A 10,939-nucleotide genomic window follows, 5' to 3' on the forward strand; every position below is an offset into this window, starting at 1 on the left:
CGTTCATCCTCTGTCAGTGGTGGACATGCTAACTAGCCTTAGCATTCACACACTGCTATGAGGAAGAAGCTGCAGGATAGCAGAGAGCAAGGGGGAAGCTGTATGTAAGCATAAGGACGATGGACAGCACTAAGACCCGCCTCCTGACCCTGATTGGTTGTTTCTAGTTAGCACTGGGAGAAAGCAAAGGAGCTCGATTTTTTTCAGATTTTCTGTCTCATACCATACTGTCACGACCTTTTCAATAAATCTGTAAAAAATATATATCTTTTGTTACATACAGCAGCTTCAATACAGGTTAGTGCGGCCTCAGTCCGCCACACAGAAGTTTATCTCTGTAATTTTTCCACGATAATCTGACTAAAGATCCCAGAGTATTCTTTTTGTCACAATAAAATGTGAATAATTTCATTTAGTTTATTAGTAAGAAATGATGCACGTGCCATGAACAGGTCTCCTAAACGTGGACAACTGCGTCACCTGCTGGTGATGTCAGTGAAGTGTATCGGCAGTAAGAGTGAGTCACCGTTTCTGAGTCATAGCTACACTCGGTAGGATGAAACAACAAACCCAGCAGTTCTTCTCCGTAACGACGCAGTCATTCTGACACCAGCGCCGTCCATGTTTGGGTTTTACAGACTGAAATGATTTATGGCGTTAACCTGATGTTGAATATTCAAAAACATTTCAATCTGGAATATTCTGCTCACTCGTTTCTCGTTTGTCCCCCACCGGTTTGAGTGAGCGATAAACTTTGCCTCAGGTAAATTTTCGCTTTTTCATTTGGAAAGTTCTTCATTTCTTTTATTTCTTTATTTGGGGCACATTTTACCAAAGTGAAACAATCCCCCAAAACACACTAAAGTGAGACATTCCAGAAAATCATAATTCTGATTAAAAATCAATTCTGTCCGACCTGACGACTGCATTTAAAGCGAGCCGAGCCGAGCCGGCCGAGTAGAGCCGGTGGAAAAGGGGCAAAAGTAAAACAGTTTCTTCAGCAGCTCCCTCCATCGTGACTAAATCACGATTAATTCAAAGTTGTATAACACACGTGACAAGGGCAGAGTGTCACAATATCTGGCAACTTATTTTGCACAGGAAAAAAAAAAACGTACAAAATTTCCACCACGGGGACTGAATGAAAACGCAGTTCACACTTTCTGAAAACCACTTCCACTATACGATTATACAAGTTTTAGGGCCACGAAAGGAAAATACAAATTAAAGAAAATTACGGGAATAAGGTCCTATATCCAACAATGAAATAGTACTACGAGAGAAAAGTAATAATACAACTTTATTTTCACATTATGACTTTAATCTCGAACTGTTATTATTTTTGGTTTTCTCGTATTATTTCGATTTTATTATCGTAATATTATGAATTTAATCTCGTAAATGTATTTTTTAAAAATTGTTTCGCGTGGCCCCCTAATACTCCGTCGACTGTAAAATGGGAGGTAGTTTTCAGAAAGTATGGATACATTTTTTTTCTTAGGTATAGTCCAATACTTCATGTTCTACGCACTACAACATTACATTTTTTAATAAATAGTTTCTTTTCTATTTTTTTTTCCCTTTCTTTCGGTTGCGAGGATCTGAAAATGATCCTCAGAGTTTTTTTATACAGTTAGAAAACAGTATACTGTATGTTAGCATACGGTATACTGTTACGTATGTATACCATATATATACATACCTAACTGCAAACTGTTAGCATACAGTAACTGTAAGCTCGGACAGTTACTATATGCTAATGTAAATGCAAATATTCTCTTCTGTTATTTCTTTCTTTTCTTTTCTTTTATGGAGCAGACATCCAAGCAGCCGCCGCGGGGCGCAGTTACACCGTACCGACCTTGTAACAGCGAGCATCTGATAAGTAGCAGGCTGCTTTCCCTTTAAAGTCTGACGCACTCGGTGCTCCACTTTGGAGAAAGCAGCAGCAGCAGCAGCGGCAGCAGCAGCAGCAGCGGGGGCCCGGGGACGTCGGCGCTTCGCTGGACCGTCTCACCGTCCACCATCATGGAGTTTCTGCTGGGGAATCCGTTCAGCTCGCCGGTGGGCCAGCTAATCGGTGAGCTCTCAACGAACGCAAGAAAAAACAGAGAAGGAAAATAAAAAATTAAAGCGCTTTAACGCGATCACTGGCTTTGCTCAAACGTTCCGCCCAGGCTCCACCGAGCTGCCATTTACTCCGTTCTGCAACCTGTTTTCTATTTATTTATTTATTTATTTTTATTTTATTCCAAGACATGGTGCGTTTCACCATGGAGGGGGAAACAACAACTTAAACGCATGAAAACAGATGGAGGCGCAGCGGCTTACGGCGTGATTGACGCCCTGAGAAGACAATGATTAGGCGGGGGAGGTGTTGGGAGACCGATCGGTCCCCGTTGGCTCCGTTTTTAACCTGCACCGAGCTGAGCCGGACATCCCACCCCCACCCACCCCATCTGACCCAAATGAGAGCAGGCTGCAGCACATTAACATCACACTGGCTTTTCTGTGCCACTAACTCACTAGTATTCGCAAACTGACTGCTTCAAATATCTTTATTACTATTTTTATTTTTTGCTCTAATATCAACGATTAAGGAGCTCGTTTTCATTTATTAAAAGAGACAGCGGTAACCTTGGGAACCAGGAAGCGCATACACCCATATTGACATTTTCTAATGTAATGCCTGTAAACAATGCTAAGGGTAAACAGATGAGTTTTTTCCGTCTAAACAACATGCTAAGACTTTATTAGCATGTTGTTTGTTTTCATCTTTCTGTAAAATGTGTCAACTTCCGGGGTTTTACGTTTCTTATATCGTGGATTTCTTTCAATTGTTTATGAAAATGTTATTGTTGTTGTTCTTAACGGGTGTACCAGTGTGCTTCTATTTGTGTAACTATTGCTGCTTTTGACCAATTTCAACTTTTACCCTTGTAGCTATTTTTTAACAATAAATTAAAATAATCACTTTTACCGTCAGCTGTTTTCGGATCAGCGATGCACCGATCCACTTTTTTCACTTCCGATACCAGTACCGATATTTGAGGGTTAGGTACCAATCCGTCTGCTGAACTCACATCAAACTTTTCTTTTTTTTCAAACACAGACATAAATGTACTGAATTACAAATTTATTTGATAATTCTGCGCCAGGACGGCACACTTAAATACACAAGTAGCTTCAACAAGCTTGGTAAAACGTAAAAACAACACAACTTTAATTTGTCCAGTCAGTTCAATCAGGAGTATAACAGCCAGTGTAAGATAAATAGTAATGAAACTGAAACTGATAGACAAACTATTGGTTTTTTTTCTATCTTGGTGAACAATTTAAAAAAATAAACTGCAATAAACCTTTTTTCAATTGGATCAGACAGTGAAATTAGAGCACAAAGCATAGAATTAGACTTTATAGATCTGCCTTTATGGATTTGGCACATGTCACCAATACCCAATCTAGAAATTTTTTTCAACATCATCGATACAGATATTAATATTGGATCGTTGCATCTCTAATTGTGATAGGATCACAGTTTTCATCTCTATATCTGGTGTCTGCAACCTGCAAAATGTGGCTGATTTAAAATATTAAACAATGAAATACTGCCCCTTTTTTTATTTATGTATTTTTTATTCTTTTGTTCTGTGCCCCAGTGAGGAAACACTGGCCCCACCCTGAAACCCCTTCCTGGCAAAATTGGTCTAGAAAAACCCCCACTCTCAATTTATCTATCAATCATGCTACTATACTGGGAATTTCCCATCAGAGGGATAAACAAAGGACTGTTCTATTCTATTGTCACCCCCAAAAAAGGAAATTTACAAACTCATGTTTCCACATTATTTGCGTTAGTTTTTACTGTTTTTTTTGTTGTTGTTGTTTGTTTGTGCTAGGTATCTAGGAGCGTGCTGCTATTAAAGTACCAAAATGAAATGTTCACATAGCTGCGCACATTTAAGTTTCCTGTGGTCATCAGTGTTCATCAGTCTTATCTGATCCAGCCCGTCTCTTCGGAGCTGTAAATGATTCTTCCAGGTTTTTTGGGTCAAACAGGAAATCGTTTATCCTTCATCCAGGCAGCCATGCAGGAGCTAAAAATATCCCCACATAATGAAGATGTGCGTCTCCACAATGGCGCTCGCCTCCTGAAGTAAACCACACCATGCAGCTTATACACAAAGTATTACTGAATACCTAGCTTGATGCTACGTTGCCGTTTCTTTTCATTTTAGTATTTTTATCCTTTCATTTCAGTACGTTTCAGTGCAACCCCTTTGAAGAGAATTCATTTTATGATGTAATTATAAAATTAAAGTATTTTCCCTAACTAATTTTCCTGTCGGTGCATCGCTAATATACAGTTTCTAATTTCCAAATGTCCAGAACTGTAGCTAAATGTTTAAGCTAAAGAATTAAAAAACAAAAAAAGACCAGCTGCTAATGGTATAATAAAAAATGTGATGCATAAATATGGATAAACGTCGTATTTGTTGGCATTAGCATTAGCAAACTGTTTGACGTCTCTTGACTTTTTGGGGGGGTTTTACAGAGCGTGCCACTAACTCCAGTTTACCATCTGAAGACTGGGAACTCAATATGGAAATCTGTGACATAACCAACAGCTCAGAGGAAGGGTGTGTATCCGTGTGTGTGTGTGTGTGTGTGTGTGTGCTATCTGTCATGATCAGAAACATGCCCTTCCCTCGAGCTTACATGCGTCTAACTGTTGCCACCTCTCTGACTCCCAGGCCCAGAGACGCAGTCAGAGCCATAAAGAAACGGATTGTGGCGAACAAGAACTTCAAGGAGATCATGCTGGCTCTTACTGTGAGCGTCGGTTCTGTTTGTCGTCGTGTGAAATCTTGGGATTTAAACAACTTGGTTTCCTTTGGTGTTTTTTCTGATAGATTTCCTCTTCATCCTCTTTCCGACCGCAGGTCCTTGAGATGTGTGTGAAGAACTGCGGCTACAGATTTCACATTTTGGTGACGACACGCGACTTCATTGAGGGCGTTCTGGTGCGCGCCATCATCCCCAGGAACAACCCGCCACAGATCGTTCATGACCGAGTCCTCGGCATCATACAGGTGGGCCGAGTTCGGTACTAACTGGTTACATTTACTTGGGTAACTTTTTGGGAAGTATTTTCGTTTAGAGAGCGTTTACGCTTTGCTTTTACTTTAGTGACTTTATTGCGAAGTGTCGCTAATTTCTGGAAGTTTTATTTTGAAAGAAACTAATCTTGAAATTTTTTTTTCTTTCGCCTGAATTTGTTTTTTTTTCTTGTAATCATGTTATTTAGATGAATTATTTTCATATCCTTAAATTTCCACGTGACTTTATGTTAACAAATGACGATGTGTGACGTCATTTGGTTTGTCAAAATGTAAGGTTGTGTGTTAGTGTCTTACGGAATCAAAAATAAAACAATTCATCTTAATAAGAGANTTACAAAATNACAGAAATCAGGGGAAAAAATATTCCAAATGAATTTCTTTTTAAATTAAAATTTTTATAAAAATTTTAGGTGTGTGTCTTTGTTTGGTGAATTTGTGGTAAAACAAAAAAAGGGAGATTATTTTTGTTGTAATGATGTTATTTAGATGAATTATTTTAATTTCAGTCCTTAAAATACCAACTTTTCCACATAACTTTGTTTTGATGCCTGACGTCATTCAGTTTGTTAAAATATAAAATTATGAGCAGATTTTGGTGTGTTAAGGAATAAAAAAGAAAATTATTCATCTAAATAAGAGAATTACAAAACAACAAAATGAGGGGGGAAAAAATCCTGATCAGTTTCTTTCAATATAAAACTAACAAAAGCCTTTAGTTGCGTATCTGTGTCTGGTGAATTTGTGGTTAAAAAAAAGAGATGATTTTGTTACCTTGTAGTCAATTTGTTTAAATCATTTTGGTCCTTAAAATGCCAAAATTTCCACAGAACTTTATATTTTGATGTCTGACATTATTTGGTTTGTCAAAATATAAACTTACAGTATCTGAAAATTTTGTTGTTTTAATGACTAATATGAAAATCATTACAAAACAACAAAATCACTCACTTGAGTAATTTCTTGGACAGCTACTTTTTACTTTTACTTCAGTAAAATATGTTGAACTGGTGCCGCGGTTAGTGGAACAGCATTTTTAGGTGCCAGGCTCTGCAGGTGGGGCTGAGGTGAAACAAAGAGCCCCACCTGCTGGACCTGGTTTTATTCGCGTCATCGCCCCTGAGTAACTTGTGGTTTCTTCTCTCAACAAGGCGTGGGCCGACGCATTCCGCAGCTCGCCCGACCTGACGGGCGTGGTGTCGGTGTACGAAGACCTGCGGCGGAAGGGACTGGAGTTCCCGGCGGCTCAGCTCGACGGCTACCCGTCGGCTCAGCCTCTGAAGAAGGTGCAAGGCGCCGTTGCTGTGCTTTCCGATCCGCCTCCTCTTGTCTTTTGCTCATTTCCTTATCTCTTGTCTTCTCACTGCCTCTGCGTGTGGCAGACTTTACCTGGGAACGGGCCTGCTGTTACTGCTCTGTCTGCTGTGCGCCTGTCCACTAAACCTCCTCTCATCCCCACTCACACCTCTGAGCTCAGACTGGCCCTGGAGGGAACCGGTGCCTTCACTCCCAGCCAGGTGATGCAGCCAGAAGTCAACAGCTGACTGTCACCGCGCTCTGACAATTTCAGTTTCTCTGTCGTCACCTTCCTAAAAAAATAGCCCAAGTCTTTTTTTTTTCTTCTAAAATTTGGCAAAAAAAAAGTTTGCCAAATAAAATTTGGCAAAAAAAAATACATTATTTTAGGAAGGTGGCGCTATGGTGGCTTAACAATTGCTTATTATTTCTATTTCTTACTTTGGCCTTTAACCTTCATCCTTCCTTTCACTAAGAGTTGAGTCACTCAACCAGCAGGAGTGTTTGTGGCTGATATCGGACCACTAGTTTTGTGAAGCTCTGACCTTCCAATAAGTTTTAGCTAATTAGCTAATTTCTATTTAGGGGTTTTAAACAAAAACATAGAAAATGTATCTTTTTAAAGGGACAGTATTTTGTGTTTTCCTGCCATTTTCTAGCATAACAAAGTAGCTATGTTAACTTCAGTTAAATATGACTTAAAAGTAATTTGACTTCCTCATTTAACGCCTTGAAATTGCGCTTCTTTCTCTTTAAAACCTCCTACTCCTTCTGAAACTCCACCTTGACAGATCATTATTGAATTACAGTGAGAGCAGAGGCGACGTCACACTGTGCACATGTGTGAGCAGTGTGTGTTACAGAGCTCTGCAGATAAGCACCATTCCTCTGCTGTTTCAAAACAAAGACAACGTGATCACAGATGTGACATTTTAATCTGCTGTAGCAAATTAGCATGATCAGCACAATTAGCACTAATATCTGTGGATTTACTTTACTTTCATATTAAGATCAGAGATTTCCAAAACTTCCAACACGTCCTAATCCAGCGTAATCTACGGTGGATACCGTTTTTGAAAAGGAAAACTTTAAGACGTCCAGCTTCCTGTTCACTCCTGAAATCTCACCCCGAGTTAAAAGGACCAGCCTCACTTCCTGTTTAGTCACCTCGCTAACACTTGGAAAACAACGAACTCTGATTCTTCTTCCTACAGTTTCTACTTCCACACTGAAAAGTGTGGCTGTAAAGTAATGTAGTGCTTAGCTACAGTGGATTTATTGCTCAGAAAAGAAATTAGTTGTTTTCAACCTTTTAGTGCAGAGATGCACTGATCCGATATTAATATCTGTATCATCCTGTTATCAAAACAAAAGTTTCTAGATTGGGGATTGTGGCAATTCAGTCTAATTCTATGCTTTGTGCTCTGAGCCACGTCAAACTTTATTATTTATTTTACATTATATTTAGAATTCCTAATTACACATTGGAAACAAAGTTCGTAGCAGTTTATTTTTTTTATGTTTTACCAGTCTATTGTTTTTCTCAGTTTCAGTTTCTTTCTTATTAATTTTACATTGGCTCTTCTACTCCTAGTTTCACTGACTGAACAAATCAAAGTTGTGTTATGTTTATGCGTTTGTTGTATTCAGTACATTTATGTCTACGTTTAAAAAAAAGAAATATTTTAAGTCGTTGATTCCCTGCATGGGATCGGAATCGGCCGATATCAAACCTCCGATATCGGCATCGGAAGTGAAAAAAGCGGATCGGTGCATCCCTCGTTTGGTCGTTGCCAGCTGATTTCTCAGCGCACCTCGGCTTGTCGCTGCGCTCTCCGACTCACTCGCCGTGTCGCTGCAGGTGAAGATGCTGAAGACGGAGCTGGGCGTGGTGCGCACCAACCTGTCCACCATGTCGGAGATGATGAGCCAGCTGGACCCGGTCACGGCGAAGCAGGCAGACATGGAGCTGCTGGAGGTAAAAATGGATCCGTCTCCGAGCCGAATGCGCTCCGAGCCGAATGCGCTCCGAGCCGAATGCGCTCCGAGCCGAATGCGCTCCGAGCCGCGTCACTGTGGATTTCCTTCCTCTCCTGTCGCTTGATGACTCTGCGGTGCCCTTAACTGATCTAGCGCTTCATGCGCTCCGTGCTGCATCCGGCCCTTCAATCCCCCCCCAACCCACACATGGTTTGTCTGGTTGTGTCATTAGCAGTTGTACACTGTATGTAAGGAAATGCAAGACAGGATCGTGAAGATCATCCCCAGACTCAACGAGGAGAACCTGATCGAGGAATTACTGGCCACCAACGATGAAATGAACACTGCCTTCACTCGCTACCACAGGTTACTGCATTATTATTATTATTATTATTATTATTATTAAAACGCTTCAATAAGGCTGTTTAATCCCCATTGGTTGTTTTGCTATCTACAGGTTTGAAAGAAGATTAACCAACGGTCAAAGCACAGAGCAGAAGGTAAAGAGCAGCAATACGCTCATTTTGGTGTCGTGTATCTGTTGGATTTTACACTTTTCTTTTGATTCCTTGCAGAGCGACAACTACATGAACCTGTCGGACCTTTATTCACCCGTCAGCCAATCAGGGATGGCCTCAGTTAAAAGCGACAGCTCCCTCAGTCTGTCCAAGCCAGACAGTTTGTACAGTCTGATGGCCAAGCTGAGTGAGTGCCACATTTCTCACTGCTCCTCTAACGCAGCTCGCTTTCTGTAACTCGCTCAGAGCTACAGTATAAATGCTACCAAGATGAGTCATAAAGGGATGAAACTGAAATATTGTGATTTTTTTTATACATATATTATGGAGTGACATTTATATTTCGCCTGGAGTACCTGCTAAAACGTTGCCTGGTGTTTGGTGTGGGGAATCATCTGGTTAAGTTCGTGTTATGTTTTTTAATTACACAAATCAATTAAGTCAAGTCAGTACAATTATTTCTTAATTTGGAAATATTGTTTCTCATTGAATTCATGTACCTGTTTAAGTGTGATATGTTGCTTTAATGAAAACAAAGATTTATTTGTTTTTCTTGTGTGTAGCGATATATATTTGTTACATTTTTAATGTGCCGTTTTTCTGTATAAATATGAAGCATGTTGTTTTTGTACCATTTTCAATTCAATATTTTATTTAAAGATTTTACCATTAATTCCCTTGACATTGTTGCTCTCCCCTTTTTACAACGCTTCCTGTTTTTTTCATATTCAGGTACAAGCGAATCAGATGACATGTTATCGCAGAAAATAAACATCTCAAGTCAACAACTAACAAGGTAAACAAAAATAAATAAATGAATCAATTCTAAAAGGCTAAAATCAGCAACGCACTGAACAGTATTTTGTTTCCAATTTCTCGTTATTTTTTTATCTGCTTACTACTTATTTTAGCTAATTTGAATTTCTCTTATTTATATTGTATATGGGGAGACATCGTTTTAAAACAAAGGCAAAATGACCTTAGAATTAACAGTTTTTATTGTATTTAGCATCTTATATTAGCAACATGGGTAATGCTAGCATGGCTAGCAGCATCAAAACAGCAGTGTCTGTGACCATAAAGCAGACGTTCATCTTCACTCTTAAGATTTTCAAGACATTCTGAAATCTAGCAGTGAAAATGCCAATTACTTTGCTGCGCATTTTAACAAGATTGAAGATACAGTTGACAAGTTGCGATACCAAGAAACAGTGGTGGGCTAACAGTGGGGGGTGAGGGGGGGAATCCTTAACACTTTAGCACTTTTGCTAACTTTGAAAACATTTAACCCAATTATCTTGCCCTAAATTAATTTTTCCAGACCATATTGGTTGTAGCGCTTTTGTGTTAGCAGAAGCAGAACTAATTTATCATTAGTGCTATAAGATTAGCACAAGTAACTTTCTTGTTAGCATGCTAACAGTGGTGGGCACAAGTGTGTTTATCCACTAAAAACAGAGTAATGTCTTTTTGGTTTTGTGCTTTGATGTTTCTGCTAACTTTGAAAATGTTTAATTAGCCCACTGCTTTAGGGAGTAGCTAGCAGCACCTACCACTGCATAGAAATAAATCCAAAAAATTAAAATTAGGGATGCATGACATATCTGCATAAACATCTGCCAATGGTGTTCATTTTTTAGCATATCAGATAAAAAAAACTAGGTCAATAATCAATTTCCATCTTGTTGCCACATTTGTATGTGTTTCTGGAGGGATGGGGTTAGCTGAAGCAGAGAGGCTTCTGCTAAACCAGTGTTTCTCAACCCTGGTCCTCACCGCCCCCCCTGTCATGCATGTTTTCGGTATTTCCCTTCTGCCACACACCTGAATTGTATCTCTGGGTGATTAACAGGCTTCTGCAGTACTTGATGGTCATGCAATCATTTGGATCAGCTGCTCTGGAATAGAGGCACATCTAAAACATGCAGAGCAGGGGGGCGGTGAGGACCAGGGTTGAGGAACACTGTGCTAAACACTGGAAGTGTAGGGAAAAGTATATATACATTAGGGCTGTTGTAAACAAAT

General features: G+C 39.6%; 1 protein-coding gene across 4 annotated transcripts in view; it reads left to right on the plus strand.

The window, feature by feature from the left end:
• Window positions 1–1,857: 1,857 nt before the first annotated feature.
• The window catches only part of tom1 (target of myb1 membrane trafficking protein), a 22,974-nt gene continuing 13,892 nt past the window's right edge, over window positions 1,858–10,939 (plus strand). The window contains exons 1-11 of one of the 4 annotated variants that reach the window (XM_015059116.1): window positions 1,859–2,080; window positions 4,556–4,640; window positions 4,755–4,833; window positions 4,944–5,093; window positions 6,272–6,406; window positions 6,503–6,637; window positions 8,278–8,394; window positions 8,629–8,762; window positions 8,854–8,896; window positions 8,972–9,101; window positions 9,647–9,710. In XM_015059116.1, the coding sequence (XP_014914602.1) occupies window positions 2,029–2,080; window positions 4,556–4,640; window positions 4,755–4,833; window positions 4,944–5,093; window positions 6,272–6,406; window positions 6,503–6,637; window positions 8,278–8,394; window positions 8,629–8,762; window positions 8,854–8,896; window positions 8,972–9,101; window positions 9,647–9,710 (1,124 nt within the window). In that variant the 5' untranslated portion in view covers window positions 1,859–2,028. Of the gene's footprint in view, window positions 2,081–4,555; window positions 4,641–4,754; window positions 4,834–4,943; window positions 5,094–6,271; window positions 6,407–6,502; window positions 6,638–8,277; window positions 8,395–8,628; window positions 8,763–8,853; window positions 8,897–8,971; window positions 9,102–9,646; window positions 9,711–10,939 lie in introns of all 4 variants that reach the window. The other 3 variants (XM_015059117.1, XM_015059118.1, XM_015059119.1) reach the window with 3 other exon arrangements.

The sequence above is a fragment of the Poecilia latipinna genome, unplaced genomic scaffold (assembly GCF_001443285.1).
Source record: "Poecilia latipinna isolate Pla-1442-1.1 unplaced genomic scaffold, P_latipinna-1.0 Scaffold1601, whole genome shotgun sequence".
Taxonomy (NCBI): Eukaryota; Metazoa; Chordata; class Actinopteri; order Cyprinodontiformes; family Poeciliidae; genus Poecilia; species Poecilia latipinna.